At 38.8% G+C, this 21,514-nt stretch overlaps 1 protein-coding gene across 2 annotated transcripts; it reads right to left on the reverse strand.

The window, feature by feature from the left end:
• Nucleotides 1–539: 539 nt before the first annotated feature.
• Nucleotides 540–21,071, reverse strand: LOC114718017 (histone acetyltransferase HAC1). 2 transcript variants are annotated; one of them, XM_028903270.1, is made up of 17 exons: nucleotides 20,941–21,071; nucleotides 20,130–20,409; nucleotides 18,955–19,069; nucleotides 18,404–18,701; nucleotides 17,826–18,299; nucleotides 15,766–17,591; nucleotides 8,854–9,150; nucleotides 8,492–8,770; nucleotides 5,128–5,256; nucleotides 4,838–5,038; nucleotides 4,556–4,698; nucleotides 4,137–4,449; nucleotides 3,814–3,953; nucleotides 2,750–2,828; nucleotides 2,087–2,479; nucleotides 1,252–1,469; nucleotides 540–1,165 (listed from the first exon to the last, which is right to left on the reverse strand). In XM_028903270.1, the coding sequence occupies exons 2-17, from the start codon at nucleotides 20,321–20,323 to the stop codon at nucleotides 1,051–1,053; spliced, it is 5,214 nt and encodes a 1,737-aa protein (XP_028759103.1). In that variant the 5' UTR covers nucleotides 20,324–20,409; nucleotides 20,941–21,071; the 3' UTR covers nucleotides 540–1,050. The 2 variants fall into 2 exon arrangements, with proteins under 2 accessions (XP_028759103.1, XP_028759102.1); XM_028903269.1 differs by lacking the exon at nucleotides 20,941–21,071 and adding an exon at nucleotides 20,815–20,878 and having other exon boundaries at nucleotides 1,030–1,165.
• Nucleotides 21,072–21,514: the final 443 nt, after the last annotated feature.

The following is a 21,514-nucleotide window of genomic DNA, read 5'->3' on the forward strand; positions in this document are numbered from 1 at the left end:
AATATTTAGGTTGAAAAAGCAATTTTAACTCATTTTTAAAATTTTTTATCATATGTTTTTTGTGCTATATAAATTGTATACTTGTTTATTTAGTAATTTTTGAAAGTTTAAATGCATATGATATTTTTAAAAAAAAAAAAGGTAAAAACAAACTTAATGAACGAGAAATTTAACGTAGTAAGGGCTAAATAAGTCAATATAATTTTATGTTCGTTTTACTTTAAATTTTATTAATTTCAATATAATTTATGTTTATTTAATTATTGTCATAATTAATTATTAAAAATTCTTTCAATTGGAGGGAGGAAGGGAGACAATTGGATAACCAGGATAAATTAATAAATTTAAATTCTTTAACACAGCTTCAATGAACAAAATTGCGTATTTTAGAATTTTAAACAAAATGTTATTAACAATGTTAAAAGTTGAACTAAAATATGTGCCGTGTTCATTTTTTTGGCTGTCCTGTCTACCTATCAGGAAGGTAATTCGTGTATACGATATCAAAGTAAATAAATTTAGGCATTTTACAAATACTATAAATATGAATTGCTGCAGCTACGAATACTATAATTATTAACCTTTGATGACATTCTACAAATGAGGGTCAATCTCTAGAAAAGGGGAAAAAACAACTTAATACAAACCTCCCTCATATCATTTGAAGACATTTTCGACAAATTAGGGCTATAGTACACTGGCCACCCCGGGATGGCACTTCTCAAAATACAAGAACCAGACAAAATTAAAGAATCACTAAATCGGCACACCGACCTAATTACCTGCTAGAGCTGGTTAGTCCTTTCAGAAGAGGGTGGCATGGCAGCACTAAAACGACCCTCTTCAGGACAATCACGTCGCGGAGAGGCCAATCCACAATGTGAAGGGACCTAAAAAAGATGATGACAAGTGAATCTGGAATCCTGTCATATATATATATATATATATATGATCCCTTCCATTCACATAAACCGCCCTCGGCTGCTGTTAAGAGCGCCGTCGCCAGCAGCTTCCATTTGGAAACAAGCCAAATTCTCATGAGCAAACAGCTTATCCTGCATTGTTGGCAACTTCAGCAGCTCGCTGTCTCATCATTTCCATCACGGCTGCTCTTCGCCGAGAGTCCGACTGCTGCTGCAACCTCCTTAAATGTTCTTTCAGATCTCTGAAGTAATCCAAAAATGGAAGATGTTAGACGTGAAAGGTCACAAGAGTAACCCAGAAATGGCAACCAATGCTTGACCCACAAACCTGCAACGTGGCACGTGGCACTCAGATTCTTTGCAAGCCCGAGCATGAAGTTGCAGCAAATACCACATTTTCTTGCAAAGAACACAGCCTCCAGAGGCACGTGTTTTGCATTGCATCCCATGGCGGAAGAGTCCCTTCACTTTGCGACAATTTGGATACTGGCAATGGGCAGAACGGCATTGGGATGCATGCACAAGAAGATCAAGCATTTTCCGCAACTGTAATTACAGATTCCGTTACTATCAGGCACTTAAAAGAAAGAGCGCAAGTTCAAGATTATAGCTGAGCATGGAGGTAAAATGCGATGGTTAGGTCAAGATGATCATGCAGCACCGTAAAATGGGAGGAGCAAGCAAGAGGAACCAAAATTCCAAAGAAATGATCAAAGAATTTGATGAAATGCAACATAGAAGAAAAAGGCAGGAGGCAAGATGCATTTTAATTGAAGGTTACATATAAGCTTGGTTTAAGAAGATACACATATATAACTTTTTCTTTTTTTTTTTTTAATTAACATTTGTCTGATTAATCCCATGTAATAACAACATGAAACTGAAAAGTTTCTTACGAAACTAGTGATATAATATTAAAGTAGAATTGCTATTGATAGTCACTGAAAATATGAAATTCAATATCTCACTTTCAAAACTTGCGTCACTTAATTTCATGCTTTACATGCTAAAATCAACCATGAAGACAGCCCCTTTAAGCTTAAGTTTTACCACATACGAATTGACAAATGCTTTATTTGACAAGTCAAATAACATAGTGAGACGTTGGCAGTAAGCACATCTTAAAATCAGACAAACCTCAATAACAAAAACATAACAAATACCTGTAACACTCGAAGCTGCCTTGCTTCTTTGTTCTGAGCATCACGCTCAGCCAAGGACGGATGATTTGTTAACTTATGAGGATGATCAATACCTCCATCCTTTTGATAACACGCATTGCACACATCATAGTCAGGGCAAACTTCACAACGCCAACCTTGACCAGTTTCAATGTCAAGATGACATATATTACAAGTTGTCACAAAGGCAGGAGCAGTCGGATTATGAAGATGATAAAGGACCATCATTGATGAATGTTTGGCCCGCCTCAGAGTATCATACTGATAATGGTTTCCCTGACAGAGACTGAGAAATGCCTGTCTAGTGTCAAAGAATTCACTTTCAAGAATCTCGTCTTTGTCCTTCGTATCAGCTGGCACATCAGTAATTTCAATCTGCAAATAATAATAAAAATAATATTAATAATAACAATAGCAACAGTACATAAAAGAAAACCCAAATTCATATCTCCCATACAATAACTATTGCACAAATTACTAGCTATGATTTGCAACTATTATCCATCAAATCCCTTAAATTCTTCAAATTACCATTAAGCAAAGTACCAGGGCAGTAGACAATCAAGAGATCTCACACAGAAACACATCTGAATTTGGAAAGAACAATTCATTTTACATGCAATGAAAAAAACAATGCATACTTACTGGGCGAAAGGTATGTTTCTCCCTATGATGGATAGGATGCCTTTCCCTTTCTTCGCGCTTCTGTTCTGCTTCATAACATCTAGGAAACCACATAATAGAAATTAGATCAAAAAATAAGGTGAACGGACATGCCCAATGATCAACAAGAATTCAGCAGATTAGAGAATAAAAAATGGACCCCAGTTTCCAGTCTATACAAGCCCATGATGAAAAAAGAGCTACGGGACAATTGAAATTGAAACATGTCGTTAGTGTAAATCCAGCTGTGCCATACAAAGATAGCGCTGGACCTCATAAAGCACATCCAGTACCATCAATAGAATGAATAAATGCTGATTGTCATAGGCCAAAAACTCTCTAAAGCCTTTAATTATATACACGAGCTTATGGTAATATTTGTGTTGCTTTGCCTTGGATGGCCCCCGTTATTTAGATGTCATTAGGTTTTCTTCCAATGTCCAGGTTCGCCTAAGGTGGTGAATAGTAACCTCAGCTTCTGAGATCAGAACTCTTCCTAATTATTGTCACATAAGTTATAGGAGATCAAATAAAATGGCTGCCATGCTTTCTTTTTAGAAGTTGATCATTAATTTCAACCGGAAAAAATAATCTGATCATTAACCAGATTCATCATTTATGACAGTATACTCCTCTTGGTTGTGCATTGATTAGATTCATTTTCTACTTCCCATCATCCATTATGTTCTCTTTTATTCCGTCAGCAGCTGCCCCATCCAGATTATTTTGGCAGAGATCACCCAGAAAACTACTCTAAGCCAAGTACTCTCTTCATTCGACTTTGCTGGACTCCCAGAATCTCAATTTATAGGTAACGTACACAACGGCCAAACAGCCTATATACCATGCCTTTTACCAACCTATTTCTACCATTTATTTACTCTAGGAACCCAAATTTTTCATCTTGATACGACCGAGCTACCACAGAACCTGCCTCAGAAATAAGATGATACAATTCTGATAGTGTACTGCTAACATAATTAAAACCAAATTATTTTGCCACGCTACAAGAAAATATCTATGAAATTAGGTTTAACTATTCTTACTTGTCACACATCTGAAAATTTTTGCACTGGTTGCAAACCCAACGGTTGCCAGATACCATTAAAATACAACAGTGACTGCACGCATGCTGCAAATGAACCATGATAAAATCTTCCTTCATTGGGCTAATGGTTTCGCCAAGCTGGAGAAACATCAAAACATTCTGTAAGAAAAAATTATCCTCATACAGGGAAAGTCATCTAAAATTTTAAATGCAATCCAACAATGAGAAACTAAATTAAATGTCTGCTGGAAACATAATTTGCAAGGCATTCTTTTTGCCACAAGGACAATCAGTGGCAAAGAACCAAAAAAAAGGAATTACCTTATGCATTAGAAGGAGATCTTTTGACGCGTTACCAGAGAGATCTGACTGACCAGATGCCTTTAAAGCCCTCTTTGTTATAGTCTTTTTAGTTGTTCCTTTCTTATTCAATTTTCTGCCATCTTCTTCTTGGTTAAGCTGATAAATCAGATCCTCTGCAGCCCCAGGCCAGTAGTCACCATCAAAATAAGGAAGTCTTGAAGCAGTAACCTTAGCTCTACATTCACCAGTAGATACAAAGAAATGGTCATACAAGTTGGTGAGATCAACCACAATAGTCTCCTTGGCAGCTTTCCTTAACATTGATAAGTACCTGAAGAGACAAGTCCACAAGGATCAAAATTAGAAATGGGGGGACACTTTATACAAGTCAAAACAGTGCGACAATTTTTTTCTCCATTTTTAATGCTGAAGCTCACCATTCTCGAAGTTTATCAGATTTTGGAGTCTTCTGAATTTCCGGGTGACAATATAAAATATAATCTTCGCCCTTCAATGGAGGACAGGCCCAAATATAGCAGCTTGTAAAACCACGTTTCTTACAATATTCAAGGTATCCAATCTATGAAACAAATTATAATGGAAATTACTCAGTGTGTAACCAAACAATCAAGAAAAAGCTTGAACCTGAAAATTGAATGTGTTCACGAAAAAAATACGCAAGATGTATTATAAAAGTCACATAAGAGTGGCAACTATACCAAAATTTCATGATAAACAAACGTCCGAAGAGCCTCCCCAGTCATTGCTTTAACTTCAGGCCTAAAATACTTGACAGAATCGAGATATGACAGATATACCCGACGCTGATTAGGGAACTGGCATTCAGATCCAAATTCTTGAACATACATGCCAAAAAGGCATACTTCCACACCTTCAATCTTTTGAAACAACAAAATTACCTGGACCAGAAGCATAAGTGCATAAATAACCATATCCAATAATCATGATTCAATAACCACTAGATAAATCAAAGCAACCTTCTCGCTACCTTAGATTTATATGGGAATTCTGTAGGATAATTTTCTTCCCGAAAAATTTCCAAAAACCGTTGTTTCACTTCTAATTTTTTGTCCACAGATGACACCACTCTAACAACAAGTGCTTCAGCCCCAGGCACCTGCTACAGCAGTTGAAATAGTCTTATATAACGCCAGCACAAAAATCACAAAAATCTAACATTCCATATAATTAAGACTATTTTTTAAAACATTGATGATCAGCTAAGCATGCTTAATTAATCAAATTCAAAGTGCAGATGGGTTTGAACACTCTTTGTCATGTCATGGGCTTGTCATACAAGTTTTGGGAATCAGTAAATTTCACAGGGCAAACTATAATGTTTTTTTAATGGTATTTTCTGTATACGAAAGATGAGCAACGTCTAGGACATTTGAGACCATTTTACTCAGTTTCTTGCTTTAAATCATAAAAGTGACCGTATATTCTTACTCACTTCATCATTTTCTTCAATTCCCATTCATTGGAATCTTGATTCAAAGAAGACGAGGAAGCCCTAACCCAGGAACTCAATTTATATGGTTTTGGTTATATGATTTTTCTCTTTGAAGCATTTACAGGTTATGGTTATGTCTATAGTGAAGGATTGTATTGCTTGATAGTGAAAAGCCCAAGTTTTCATATAAACCCATGAAATTAAGGAATTAAAATTTGCATGTTGTTAGGTTAAGAATTTTTTATAATTGACTTCTTAGGATATCTAACATTGCGTATACAAAGTTCCATTAGAATTGGTGTTGACTTGCTATGTAAAAGCTTACTCGAAAGCTGCTCATATAGACTTGGTTTTGCTATTGTTACTCGAACAGGAAATTCTTTGATGTGAGGACTTTGGACACATCTTGAAAATTTTATTTTGCAATTTCTAACAATTATGAGAAACTATTCTTGATTATGGATTAGTTGTTGAACTTCACTTGTCACTTGCCAGTGAATTATTATGGTTAGCTTACATGTATCTCAGCTTGTTGGTCTTGGAACATAAAGGCTCTTGTAAAATCTTGAGGGACTTGCTTGGGAAGGGGTTGGCTTTTGAAACAATTGGGTAAGTAATAATGATCAATGTCCTTGGAAATTGCATCAGTGTGGCTACTTCCGACGTTTAGGCTTATTGCCCCACTTTTATGAGATAGTAAGCATCTTCTCTTGAATTTTTTCTTTATTGGGTTTGTGGTATCATGAAATTGTGAATTTTCACATTCTTATGTGCTTGGTCTTGCAGAAAGTGTTGCTTGAGTTGGATAATCTTGAAAGATTTCATTTGCATTATTTGAACCCTCAAAACATTTGGGTGAGTATTATGCTTCATGTTATTAAACAAGGTGGTTTTAGCGAATTTTAATCTCACATGATAATTGAATACTTGCCTTACTTCAATAAAAGTAGTAAAAGGCTTATTATTGGGAGCACCTTGTGATGGCTTGGTCATGTCTGGGACCCAGTAATTGGCGTTAGATTGCTCTTTATGGATGACTTGTTCATCTTTATGCACCATTAGTAGTTATAAATAACCAGGGTTTTTAACTCTGTTAAAACCTTCCATATTAAATATTATGATTTGTGAAATATGAAATGGTGATGAATCGTGTACTCTTCTTGGTTCCAAGGATGTAGGGTTGCATGATACCTGGAGTTATTCCTCTATTCTTACAATTAACTATGGGTGAGTTTTGGATGCTGTGATTGTTTAGAATGTCTTGAAATATTTGTGGGGATGATGATATCATTCAAATAAGCAATTAGCTCTCACCAAGAATAGCCCTTAGACCAGCCTTCACACCTCTATCCTTCTCCAACGACCTTTCGTAGATTTTGTCATCTTAGTGTTTCTTTTTTCTTTTTCTTTTTTTAAATTCTAGAAGACTCTAAAGGAGCTGGGTTCCCTATTTGTTCTCAGAAGGTGATGGATTGGTCACCCATTAAGATTCAAGAAGCCCTCAGTTGATCGAATGTGGAAGATGATGGGGTGGAAGTGGGTTTGGAAGATGGAGGTGGGGGGGGGGGAAGGTGGATCTGGAAGATGATGGAGCACAATTTTTTAGGATAAAATTGACAGTAAAGATGGCATGACTTTTTGGGGGGTGAATGTTGTCTTTTTATTTAGATTATTGAGGGTAAAATTTGATACTGTATAAAAGATTGCAGGCCTACAATGAATACTCATAGTGGTCCAGTGAGGAATAGATATTACCGCAATGTGCAATCTTGTTTACAAGTGTAATCTGTTTTACCATCAATAAGCCCAACCAAACGAGTCATGTATGGTAATGCAATAAGGATTACCACTGCATGTCCACAATGGGGTTGAACCAAATGGGCTTAGTTTCATCATCCCTTTAAGGCGTAAATGATCTCAGAATTGTTTGAACTTAGTGTCATTTGTTAGCTCTCATCTAGATCTTCATGTGGGAACTCAAACCACCTACCTTGGGAGATCCAAAGCCCTGCATATAGACTCTGAAAATTGGAAAAGTTTAGCAGCAAAAACAGATCCCTCCACTGTCATGGTTTGCCTTGCTGACCATTCGCTGCGTTGAAGTGCCAACCCTAGAGGGTTGTCGCCACAGTGAAACTAAGTGTCAGCCCTAGAGGGTTGTCGCCACAGTGAAACTACGTTTCTTCAAGAGATGTTCCCCACCCTATCCTCCTATGTGATTCACTTGGGGATTCTTTTGGACTTGTGTTTGGTTTGTTGGGCCCTCTTTGGGCTTAGAGAAGTTTGTGAATGCTTCAAGTTTCCTCACTTTTTTCATAAATATTTCGGTAACAAGGTTCTAAGTTTCTAATTTTCACCTGAATCCCGTTTTAATACATATGATGTCACAGCAAACAGCTCCCAATCAATCATTATAGATCAAATGGAATTTTCAAAGAACGAATCGATATCAATCTGACAGAGAGGAGGAGGAAAACAACACATACAAAATTACATACTTGGAACCAAAATATGAAATATAAGGCTCAAAATAAATTTCTCGTTACTATTGGTGAAACATACCCGTTAACTAACATGCAAAAAATAAAAAAACCTAAGTATAAAATTTGTATTCCTTTAATTTTTAGTAGGACAATCTAACCTATAGGATTCATTTTAGGGAAAAAGAGACATGCAAAATCAGTACTTGAGGTCAACAAAGTTTTTAACATGATATTTAAGTCCAGAAAGTTCAATATCTATTATTTACCTTTGTATGAGTTCATTGGAAAGAGTAATTAGGTTGTCAAGCATTAAATAATATAAAGAGTAGAATCAGTAACAAAACTTGTTCCGCCATTTCAAGCAATAGAAAGAATAATCTAAAAATATTACAACTGGGAAATAATTGATAAATCACCTCATCATAACTTTTCCCTTGAAGCCTTGCCCTCTCTTGTCTCTCTTGTTTTAGTTTCTTAAAGAGCCGTTGCTCTATGTGATCACTGAGAATTGTTCTAGGCAAATCCTTGGCCCCAAGAACAGCACTTTGGGGTAGGGGTTTGCGCTCTCCTCTTTCTACTTCTTGAATATAGCAGTTAGGGCAAGTGTATTCAGCTTGTCCCCCATCATTTCTTCGACCATTAAATAAGGCACAAATTTGGTGTTGCCAAGCTTCACATTTATCACATTGGACCCACTGCCATATGAAAAGGGGAAACATTCAATAAAACATGTAGAAAGCTGCCAATCAAAGCCATTAAATTAGACTATAATACCCACCCATTCCTCAGTTTCTTCATCATTTTTCTTTTTCTCCAGCCTTGCCTTAGGAATGGCAATTCCATCAACAAAAATGGTGTCTCCACGAGCCTCATTATAGCACGGAATACAAAAATAATGACGTGTATCACCAGTACCCATCGTATGATACATAGCATTTCGTTTAATGCGAGCACCACAAGTTGAGCAATATATAGGTGGCGGTTCAAATGTAAGCTTCTCTACAGCACACAACTGACAGGAGTTCTCACTCATTGCATGCTCCATTGCTTGATTCTTTTCTGCTTTTGCTTTGCTCTGTCACGAGATAATAACAGAAGCACCATGGTAAGAAGTGCAAATCAGAGGTCGTTTATACAGCAAGACTTATCCCACTAAGTGAAAGTCATTAGAGGTATAAAAAGGAAAAACCCAGCATGGCTACACAGGAGCAAAATATTATAAAGATAGTATTTTGGACTTTGGACTCAACACATTTCTCGAACATTAGGAAACCATACATGATGCTTGTATTACCATCCCCATCTTCTTGTATTAAAAACATCCAACTCAACCAAATACAAAGAGAAGGAACAGGAGGAAATGGTATTCATGAAGCTCCACAAATTTAGTTTTTTTATGCCTCCAGAAGCAGCATGGAAATTGAACATTAAGCTCGACAAGCTAGAGGAAAACTCCAAGTGATTTACAGAAACATATTGCAAACCTCCACAAGAAACAACAAATGAAAAGTACTTTTTCCAATCCTTTTTCTCTCTATAGGAAACCTAATTGTCCATTGGTGTCTCTCTCTTTTTTCTAATGAAACTTTTTAAACCACAAAAGAAGTACATCATAAACATGACTGTTTAAGAAACACTCAGCCTAGCTATTCAGCAGAATGTGATTATTGTGATCAACAACATGGGGTTTTCATTGATAAAATTTCTTACTTCAGAAGATCTGATGCTGCAGCACAATCATACCTACTATAGAAGATATGACAGCACATAGTCAACATTTTTCTATTTTCCTTCTACTTTATCTTCATGTTATGTCATGCTTGAGGGTGCAATGTCAGCTTATTATTGAATGAGTTGCGTCACATTCTACCAGAGTTCTTAGAGCAAGGGATGTGAAATCAAACCCAAGAGTTCATTGATGAAACACACTTATCAGTAAACAATCATATCTATTATAGAACATGACAGTGCACGGCCACCATTTTTCTATTTTGCTTCTACTTTATTTTCACTGTTATCTCACACTTGAGGGTGCAATATCAGCTTATTGTTGAATGAGTTGCATCACCTTCTACCGGAGTTCTTAGAGCAAGGGATGTGAAACTGTTAGAAGCCCTTGATCTCGTCCCTGATTTTCTCTCCTTATTCTCTCCATTAATTACCCATGATTCTAGCTAGACAATAAATTCCTGATTTCTTGTGATATTGCAATATCTTTCAATTATTATTTGATTGTAACTGGATGGTATGAGACTCTATAAATTGTACCCACATCATATGAAATAATATGCTAGAGTGAATTTTCAATACTCTTTAAACATGGTATCAGAGCGTGTGAGCCCAGAAAGGGTCCTGGAGAGTCTGCCGTGAGCCAGAGAGAGAGAGACGGCGAGGAGAGAGAGAGAGAGAGAGAGTGAGGCGTCCTCAAAACTGGAACCAGAAGTGGTCCGTGGACGACACCACCCCTCCAGGCCTCACCGGCGTCCCCAAATCGGCGCGTCCCCAGAAGGCGACGTCCAACGGAGCTGCGCGTGACTCTCACGCGCCGTTACAAGCTCCGCGGGTGAATCCCACGTGCCGCCACGCCCCGCCACTGTACCAGCGCGTACCGCCCACGCGCCGCCTCCAGAGACATCCAGTACCTTCCAGAGACCCAGAAGATGGATAACCCAGAATTCCCACCACTTTTTAGGTCTGTTCGCAATATTCCAAGGGTCCTCATGTCCGGTACATCTTCAAATACTCAAGCTACTCCTTCTTCACCAGTGGTTACTCCTTCTTCAGACTTGACAATAGCCGCTGAACCTCAAGCTATGGGGGTAGCCCACAAACTTAATGGAAGCAATTATCTCCAATGGTCTCAAAGTGTATTAATGTATCTGCGTGGGAAGCGTAAGGAGAAGTATATCAATGGAGAAGCAACACAACCTTCACATAATGATCCCAAATTTGATACCTGGTTCGCTGAAAATAATCAGGTGATGTCTTGGTTGTGCAATTCAATGACTCTTGAAATCAGTGAAGGATACCTTCTTGCAAGCACAGCCAAGGAAATCTGGGATGCTGCTAAGCGGACCTACTCTACCCTCGATAACACTGCAGCCTTATTAGATCTAAAGAGGCAGCTCAAAGATCTGAAACAAGGCAACTTAACTGTAACTCAATACTACAGTACGTTGACAAAGATATGGCAGCAATTGGACCTCTTTGAAGTACATCCTTGGAAGGATATGGATGATGCTAATTACTACAGACAATTGGTGGAAAGAGGACGAACATATGACTTTCTGTTGGGCCTGAATGATGTTTTTGAAGAAGTGAGGGGGAGAATTATGGGACTGAAGCCGCTGCCATCCCTATTTGAAGTCTTCAGTATGGTTAAGTTCGAAGAAAGCCGAAGACACCTCATCCAAGGTAGCCTGACCGCAGCAGAGGGCTCGGCATTGGTGACGAGGGGGTTCCAGACATTAGAGGGCCCTGAGAAGAAAGGGAACAAGTGGTGCAACCACTGTAACAAGAGAGGCCACACCAGAGATGAATGCTGGAAACTACATAGGAAACCAACTCAAGGGAAACAGAAACAACGGGAAGATAGAAAGAGCCACCACACCTCCTCTGAAGAAAAAGGTGATGATGGAGACCAGTTGACCAGAGAAGAGCTTCAAATGCTTCGTAAGATACTTGAAAAACAAAACAAATCAAAATCTGTTCCCAACGTGAACTTGATACAGTCAGGTAATTCCATTATAGCCCTTAATGCAATGGTAACTAGTGATGAGACTTGGATTATTGACTCCGGTGCTACAGATCACATGACTGGTAATAAGTCCTTCTTCAAAACCCTCAAATATTGCCATGAGAACCTTAGAGTAAAAGTGGCAACTGGACTGTATACTAAAGTTGAGGGTGTTGGCAGTGTGGCTCTATCTGAAGATCTGGAAATCCATAATGTTTTGTTTGTCCCTGCTCTTACTTGCAATCTTATTTCTGTGAGCAAATTAACTAAAGGGAAAGCATGTCGGGTGATATTTGATGATGTTAAATGTGTTTTTCAGGATTCGACCTCGGGGAGGAAGATTTTGACTGCTAAAGAATGGGATGGACTCTACTACTTTGAAGGAAAGGATATGAAGATAGCAGGAGCAAAGAAAGCTATGGTTAGCTCCAACTCTCAGAATAAAAATGTAATGTTGTGGCATCAAAGATTAGGCCACCCCAGCTTTGATTATATGAAGCATGTGTTTCCAACTTTATTCAATAAAAATTCTTCTCCTTTCCAATGTGAAACGTGTCAAATTGCTAAACAAACTCGCGCCTCTTATCCCAAACATACTTACAAACCTTCTACCCCGTTCACAATGATCCATACCGACATTTGGGGACCAGCCAAAACCAACACCCAAACAGGCACAAAGTGGTTTATCACATTCATAGATGATCACACCCGGGTCACATGGGTTTACCTTATGAAAGAGAAATCCGAAGCCCTACAAATTTTCAAAAACTTTTACTCGTTTGTGAGAACCCAATTCCAAACTACCATCCAAGTCCTGAGAAGTGACAATGCCAAAGAGTATGTGAGTGGAGCCTTTAGGGAATTTCTTGAGCAGGAGGGAATCCATCACCAAACCTCATGTGTTTATACTCCTCAACAAAATGGAGTTGCTGAGCGAAAGAATAGACACCTTTTGGAAGTAACCCGAGCTATTATGATGGAAAGAAATGTTCCAAATCTGTTTTTGGGAGATGCTGTACTAACCGCAGCCTATCTTATCAACCGCATGGCCTCTAAAATTCTCCACTTTAGTACCCCTATTCAAAAGCTCCTCGAGACTTACCCCACTTCACCTATCATCAATACAATCCCTCAAAAGGTCTTTGGGTGTGTCGTCTTTGTCCATAAACATGATGGAGGCAAACTAGGTGCTAGAGCAGAAAAATGCATTTTCCTCGGGTATTCCTCCACCAAAAAGGGGTATAAGTGTTATTGTCCCACCACCAGAAAACTTATAATCTCCAAAGACACAGTCTTTTATGAGGATGATGCTTACTATCCCAAATTACCCATTCAGGGGAGCACTATGGAGTAGAATGGCTAATTACATCCGAACCTATAACCATACCACCTCAAGACAACATCCCTGAACCGGAAACGGAACCAAAAACCCCTACTACTACACCTTCTCCAGAACACCAAAACTCCACAAACACCCCTCACCCAATGGAAACCAATGCTGAAATTGATGCAGGGGTGACAGAGCACTCAAGTCCTCAATCAGGTGAACAGGACAGTAGTAGTAGGGTTCCTTCCATTCCAAGGCAGCAACATGATTCCAATCCGGAGTTGGATCCTGAAGAGCTGGGATGGCCTATTGCACTTAGAAAGGGGGTAAAATCGTGTACTCAACATCCTATTCAAAAATTTGTCTCCTATGGCAATTTATCTGCGAGAATGCAAACTTTTGTAGTGAATAGCTCACAGGTGAAAATTCCAAAAACATTTCAACAGGCTGTAACAGATCCTAATTAGAAACATGCTGCATATGAGGAGTTGAGAGCCTTGAAGGAGAATAACACGTGGGATATCACCACACTTCCTAAGGGCAAGAAAGCAGTGGGTTGCAGGTGGATCTTCACCCCTAAATTCAATCCTGATGGCAGCATCAACAAGTACAAAGGAAGATTAGTTGCCAAAGGGTACACCCAAACCTGTGGCAAAGTCAACACCATCCAGGTACTCCTGTCCCTAGCTGCCAACCTTGATTGGCCCCTACATCAGCTAGATGTGAAGAATGCTTTCCTAAACGGAGATTTGGAGGAGGAAGTGTACATGGAAATTCCAGATGGAGTAATAGCTCCACCCAACTCAGTTTGCAAATTGAAGAAATCATTATATGGCCTGAAACAATCTCCACGAGCATGGTTCGACAGGTTTGCCAAAGCGATCAAAAGGTTTGGCTACATTCAAGGACAAGCTGATCACACTCTTTTCGTCAAACACAGTGATGGAAAGGTAACGATCCTAATTGTGTATGTGGATGATATAGTCGTAACTGGCAGTGATGAGGTTTCTATCTCCCATCTCAAGAAAGCCCTAGCTAGGGAATTCCAAGTGAAGGACCTAGGCCAAATGAAGTACTTTCTTGGAATGGAGGTTGCTAGATCCAAAAAGGGTATAAGTGTGTCTCAACGAAAGTACACACTGGACTTACTCCACGAAACAGGAATACTTGGGGCTAAACCTAGTGAGACTCCTATGGAAGAGTCATGCAATCTGGAAGTGAAACCAAAAGGGACACCAGTTAACTCAGAAAGGTACAGAAGACTTGTGAGCAAACTAATCTACTTGACTCATACAAGGCCTGACATTAGCTATGCAGTTGGAGTGGTAAGCCAATTTATGCATCAACCCCAGGAAGAACACATGGAAGCAGTATACAGAATCCTCACCTACCTCAAACTCAACCCTGGAAGAGGACTATTCTTTAAAAAGCGGAGTACAAGGAGCATAGAGGTCTACACTGATGCAGATCATGGGAGAGCTGTGGATAACAGAAGATCTGTCACAGGATACTATACTTATGTTTGGGGAAACTTAGTCACTTGGCGAAGCAAGAAACAGACAGTAGTCTCAAGAAGCAGTGCTGAGGCTGAGCTAAGAGCTGTAGCCCTGGGGGTATGTGAAGGAATGTGGGTGATTAGACTTCTGAAGGAATTGAGAATTTCCTATGAAGGACCTATGAATCTCTGGTGTGACAATCAAGCCAGCATTGAAATGACCAAGAACCCTGTGTATCACGACCGAACAAAGCATGTTGACATTGATCGACACTTCATCAAAGAAAAGGTCGAGGATGGCATCATTAACTTGAACTATGTGCGTTCAACTGATCAGATTGCTAACATCATGACCAAACCGTTAGCCAGAGTCAAGTTTGAAGGGCTTCGAAGCAAGCTGGGAATGGTTGACATCTACTCTCCAGCTTGAGGGGGAGTGTTAGAAGCCCTTGATCTCATCCCTGATTTTCTCTCCTTATTCTCTCCATTAATTACCCATGATTCTAGCTAGACAATAAATTCCTGATTTCTTGTGATATTGCAATATCTTTCAATTATTATTTGATTGTAACCGGATGGTATGAGACTCTATAAATTGTACCCACATCATATGAAATAATATGCTAGAGTGAATTTTCAATACTCTTTAAACAGAAACCAAAGCCAAAAGTTCATTGATGAAACACACTTATCAACAAACAATAGCAGCAATTCAATATCAGATATTTTTATGCGCAAAATTTAAAAACAGATTCCGAAATCCAAACAACAACAAAATATCAATACGATATTAATAGTCAAAAAAACCAAAATAATAATACCTCTAGTGATCAAAATGTCAGTCGTTCATATTATATGACATTGACGTGAGATCAACAAAGAGGTGAGTCATGATGATTATTTACCATTGAACACCGTTCAATCTCTATTCATGACAATAATCATATGAAATACAGCATTCTAACTTAGCAGCACAAAGATATGCAAAGTTTATGATAAAATATATAAGTTGAATAAAGTTCAACATTTTTAGATTATAATGGAACTGATTTCCACTAAACATGCTTTCAACAATCAAATTACTGGCTGTAAATTTGAAAGATACAAGTGCAAGGTAACAAAAAAGACTTACTTGGCCAACCCATCGTCTTAGGCCAGTGATGTGTTCCCTGACTTGCTCTGGAGTGAATAGTTCAGTCAATGAGACCCCCTTTATTTTAGGCTTACCAGACTTTGTCCCTCCCAAATTTTCTGATGACTGGGCAAGGTTTTCTGGCTGATCTTGTGCAGTTTCTTTCTCAGGTTTAATATTTTCTGGCCTAGCTAAATTGACAGGTTCATCATATGTGACAGGTTCACTACCAGGCCATCTGTCCTCCGCATTATTCATTTTCACTTCACAAGCATTTGTGGGTGTTGAATGCACTGGACCCTCAGCCTTAACCTCTGTGAACTCAGATTTAACCGACATTGGCATATCACCATGGATATAGTCTTGGTTCTGGGCATCCTTGGAAACATTAGATTCACAGTTAGCTAGAACTGACACAGTAGAGTTGTCATTTTCTGAACTAAAGGACTGGGTACACTGTTCAATTTTCATACGTTTTAGAGATGGCTGCAGGTCATCTGAAGTTTCAATAGCAGGCAAAGGTTTTGAGATCAATCTAGGTGATGGAACTACAGAATTGTAGGGTTTACAAGATCCATTCACTGCGACAGGCCCTCCTGATTCAGAATCTGGCCGAGTCTGAGGCTTAACTTGAAGTGAACGTCTGTAATTTCGAACAAAGACACAAACTGGGCAACACGGATCCTTGCAGTTTCTGAAATGAATTAGCAATAGCCTGGTATGATGACAGCGGGGATATGGGCAGTGAGGGAGGTTGCATCCATCAATGTGCCTGCATAACTTCTGAGCACTATAACAATATCTCTCTTGGCATCGTCCTTCTGGGGCAGGACACCGTCGAGCATGAAGTAGAAATAAAAGCCACCTTTGTTGGTTCCTATGTGCTTTCTTAATATTAACATTTGAATCAAGTGGCTCAGCCCCTCTAGAAGCAACAGCTTGACTAACAACATTTCCATCGGAAGATAAATTATTGCACTGAGCTTCATCTTGCCTCGATATTCTTTGATGGAAATCCATATGGAGATGCTGCTCATGTGACATATTTCCCGGTATGTGGTTAACACCTTGTGATTGAGAATTCCATTGACTTATAAGTGCCGATTTAGATTGTGTCCCAACTGAAAGACAACTAAAATTATTTTCAGGCTCTGAATGTGGGTGCAACATTTGTTGTGAGTTTTGAGTAGTTGTCACAGATAACTCGTTCTGACCATCTGGAAAAGAAAGATGCTGGGCATTCCCCGCACAACTATCAGTAGAGTTCTGCTGCAGCTTGTTTTGCATATCAGAAATATTAAACTGTTCAGAAACTTGTGAACTGAATACTTCTTTGTGGTGATCAAGTCCCGGCTCAGACTTCACTTGAGCTTCTAAATTGGAAGGGATATGAGACTGGCCAAAAGCACCGCTGTTGACCAAATGCTGAGGTTGCTGACTTCGCAGCTTAAGTTGATATTGCTTCTGAGCATACTGCTCAGACTGTTCAAATTGCTGTTGAGCATACTGCTCTGGCTGTTGAAATTGTTGGGAATGCTGCAGATATTGCCGTTGAGGATCCAGAAGGCCCTCTCTTGAAGTAAAAGAAGACTGAAAATTCAACTTCTCTAACTGATTCATAGCTTGAGACTTAAGATGAGCAGCCTGCTGCATACCATGTAAATTGGAATTGGAATGACTACTTATAAGAGTGTTGGTTTGAGATACTGCAGGCAATTTTACTGAATTCAAGTTCTGACTGTTCATCATAGATCCAGAGGATGTTGCAGATGCATAGAAGTTTCCAGAAGCAAATGAGTCAACATTATTCAATCCATATCCATCACCTGGCAATAGAATTGTTACCCATTCTGTAAGATGCAGCTTCTATGCAAAATTGTGAGATGCATGCAAAATAAAATAAAAAACACAAATAAAAAAAAAAAAACAAAGAAAAGAAAACAACCCAATAATAACCAACAGTCAAAGAAATTATGCGACTGAAAAGTAGGGATGGAGTGAGAGCAAAGGACTTAGGTTCAATACCAAGTGAACTAACAGAAAAGAGCAAGAAAAATTACCGTGCCCTGGCAGTTGCTGATTTTGATCAAAGTGCTGCTGTGGGTGTTTAGGCGAATTCGTATAAGTTGTGGCATAGGCATCAACAAAGCCAGATTCACTTGTCTGTTGCCTATTGTTTCCAATCAATCCTAACCCACTACTTATAGCTCCATTTGAGTATGCAAAAGATTTTTGCTGTAACCCAGATCTCATTCCACTACCCATTTGGCTGCCAAGGTTCTGCATCACATTATTGTTTTGGCCCCCAACATGCTGTTTCTGCTGCTGAGGCTGTGAGACCATTGAGGATTCAACACTGGAAAAGACACCACTATTATCAGAAGATTCTACATTCATGTATGGGTTATTGCTGCTAGTAAATCCAGGAGTGGGAATCATCTGGCTTCCAGCTCTCTGCGCACCCATTGATGACATGGTTCCCCCAGAACCAATTGAATAGCTGGTTGATGATGGCTGATAGCCATTAGACAAAGCTGCAAAAGTAGATCCCATGATGAAAAAAGGTTTCAAAAAAAAAAAAAAAGGAAAAGAAAAGTAAAGCGAAAGGCTAGGTGAAGATTACAACACTTGTACTTACCATCAGATCTACTTAAAGAATTCCCATGCAAACCACCTGTGGGAAACATGCTTCCACTATTGACAGATGGAGATGCCATGCTATTACATCCAGGGGTAACAATCATTGAGGCATCTACAGAAGATGTAGCTGTCATGTTTGAATTCACAACATGTGGCATACCAGGTGTTGGTATCATTGTACCTACTGGAGAAGAGCCAACATGCTGGGGATATTGCTGGCTATGATTATTCATAGATGGCCGTCTGATGCAATTAAGAAGACGGCTCTCTAGGGTATCCAAGTTCAAGTACTCCTCCTGAAAAGGAAAGTCCAGAGATTATCATCCACTAGAAAAACAAGTACATAATTTAAAAATAAATAAATAAAGATGCTGAATAAAAAAAACAATTATTCTTTGTTTTTTGGTGAAATTCAAAAAAACAATTATTTGGAGAAAAGTGCGAATAAGCGGGAGGATCAGATATCCTCTAAATTAGTTAGAGCAACCTTAATATTTGGATCACTAGAAAAGAGTGTATAGGAAAATAAACAGAGAGCAAGACAGAAACCTTGGATGTGGCAGTTTTTAACATGGCTTCCTCCAAGCGTTTAGCAAAATCCTTGTACCTTCTTTTCTGTAATTCTGTTACAGGATGTTGTTGCCGCTGCAGTAAGATCTCATAGCTGGAAGGTAAAGAGCAGCATGTTTATAAGGTGTTCAATGATCTAAAACATACACGCACAGAGTTAAGAGTAGACCAGGGACAGAGCAAGACCAGCATGGCAAGAGATAGGAGGACGTGTGGGAAAATGAGTGGGATTAGATCATTACAATACTGCGGGGAAATACTTGACTTTAGTATTACTTTTTCAAAACTTTTACTCAACCACAGTGGCATTTATTTTTATAATTTTGGGAAGCCATGCAAGTCAGTGTATCCCAATGAGTAACGGGGATGTCAAAAAATTTGCCTCCCACTACAGGAAAAGAAGAGGTAAGGATACCTCATAAAAAACTTTGAATAAGTACCCTAGTTTATGGAAAGTTTTTGTATTCAAATTTAAAATCATGTTGTTTTCATCTATAAAGTTTGAGTTAATTTCCATAAAATTTAGTAAATTTGGGAATCTACATGAGTCATCTCATCCACATGGGAATGTTAGGGGAAAATATGCCTCTGGCAGCAAGAATTGTGGAAGCAAGGAGCCTCTCATCAACAAATGGGATAACATAACCAAGTTAATACAAAGTACAATATTATGAAATATACAATAGAACTGTGAAAGACTAGGTGGTTGCAATCAAATTACATGTATTTCTAGGAACACTATGAAGATGATAATGACGCAAACATGTCAAGACTTATTAAACCACACACGTTATCTTCAGGCTAAAACCTTAACTACGCAGTAAGGCACAATGCAGCATTCCAAACATGGAAGAATATGTAACATCATTTAATGCCCAGAATAACTAAGTCACTTTTCCCATCGTTTTGCGTTGCATAAGTTTAAAGAATCCATTATGAGATCATCTATAGCATCCACGGGCTTTCATGATCAACTTTCCGATGCTTTTGTTCAGAAATTCATTATGATTACCAAAAAAGTTAGCGATTACCCCTATTGATAAAAGTTCCTCACGAGTCAATGGAATCAAGTCACTTGCTGATTGAATACACATAGACGATACACCAAATTTTTAAACAAACAAACAAACAAAACACAAAAAAGAAAGTCTTACATCTTCTCTTGCATAATCGTGCGCGCTCTAAGAAATTCAGGGTCCATATTAATGGTGGAGCGCGGAACACCAGCTAAATTTGGTGTCTGAGGGAGGGCATTTCGATTTGGCTGGGTCAGTCCAGGCAACTGGGATCCTGACTGATTAGGTACCTGACCTGACATCTGCCCGGGAATTGGCGCCTGTAGTTTCATCTACTTTATTCTTCACACTCGCTTTATGAAACAAATATTTCATAACTCAAGATGATCCAGCATTCCAAAATCAGCTAGTAGTTCAGCTGCAGCAAAGCCATCTTATCAGTCCACAACACTAAATAGCCAGGTATCCTAAGTGAACTTCGACAAAGGTAAATATAGTTCTTTGACATTATCCATTGAGCATCATTCATAATGCTTTCTTACATTCAATACCTTATTGGAAGAAACTTCAAATCAACTAGGTTTCATCCGAGTACTTCGCTGACGGAACATAGTTGATTAGAAGTTACACACACAAGAAAGGAATGACAAAGCAAGAAACCATTATGAACTTCAATGCCTATTGAAAACACAAGCGCCATTGAATGGGGAGCTAAGAAGATCCCCAGCTCCTGTGATCTGTAATTGAGTGGTTATATTACGATAATATGAACTCAATTAACAAAAACTACAGCACATAACCCTAGGTGGATGAAAAATCAGACCAGAAATTTGCATTTCAGGAACCAGAAATCCTTTCAAAATTGACAAAATCAACGAGCCTAAACCGGTGAAGAGTCAAGTAGAAGCACAACAGTAGTTCGAAATTTCGAAATGAAATCGAATACGACCTCAAAGCATCGACGACCACCCCGACGACGATCAACGATTCGTTTGCCGTGCAGAAAGAATGAAGGTCGGTGACGCGTCGCGATTCTCTGCTCCGGGGAAAAAGAAGCAGGCGTGTTTTGGTGTTGGAGCCCAGCCGTCCAAGAGATCCTTCGATATCGAATTCGCCACGTGGCAACTTGCCTTACTAACATGCAAGCGAATCCGTACCGTTCATCTTAAAATACTCTCGGCAATCCGTTAATAACCCTTTGACCAAAAAAAATCCGTTGGTATCCCAAACAATGCATCTCCTTTTCAAGATTCCTATTAATTAAAACCCAATGTCCAAAACAACGAAGCCTGGTATTAGAGCCTATAAAAGAACTTACCAAAAAAAATCAGATATGGGGTATGTTTCCCGGAACATTAGAGTTCTTTTTTCTTTTTCTTTTTTTTTTGGTTGGAAGTAAGAGTCAAGTACAGTAAGTGAAATGCATGGACGAAGAAACAAAAGCATGAAGGACTAAAAGGCAAGGAAAGTGATTTGCAACATACACCACGGGATGATTTGTGTGGACCGTGTGACAATAGACC

The sequence above is a fragment of the Neltuma alba genome, unplaced genomic scaffold (genome assembly GCF_004799145.2).
Source record: "Neltuma alba isolate B1F8T4 unplaced genomic scaffold, ASM479914v2 tig00011790_pilon, whole genome shotgun sequence".
Lineage (NCBI taxonomy): Eukaryota > Viridiplantae > Streptophyta > Magnoliopsida > Fabales > Fabaceae > Neltuma > Neltuma alba.

Coding starts and splice junctions, on each gene's coding strand:
- LOC114718017 (XM_028903270.1), bottom strand. CDS start 20,323: ATGAAACTACAGGCGCCAATTCCCGGGCAGATGTCAGGTCAGGTACCT. Junction 3,954..4,136: donor ATCTCCTTCTAATGCATAAG/GTAATTCCTTTT, acceptor ATGTTTCTCCAG/CTTGGCGAAACCATTAGCCC. Junction 2,480..2,749: donor AGAAACATACCTTTCGCCCA/GTAAGTATGCAT, acceptor TATTATTTGCAG/ATTGAAATTACTGATGTGCC.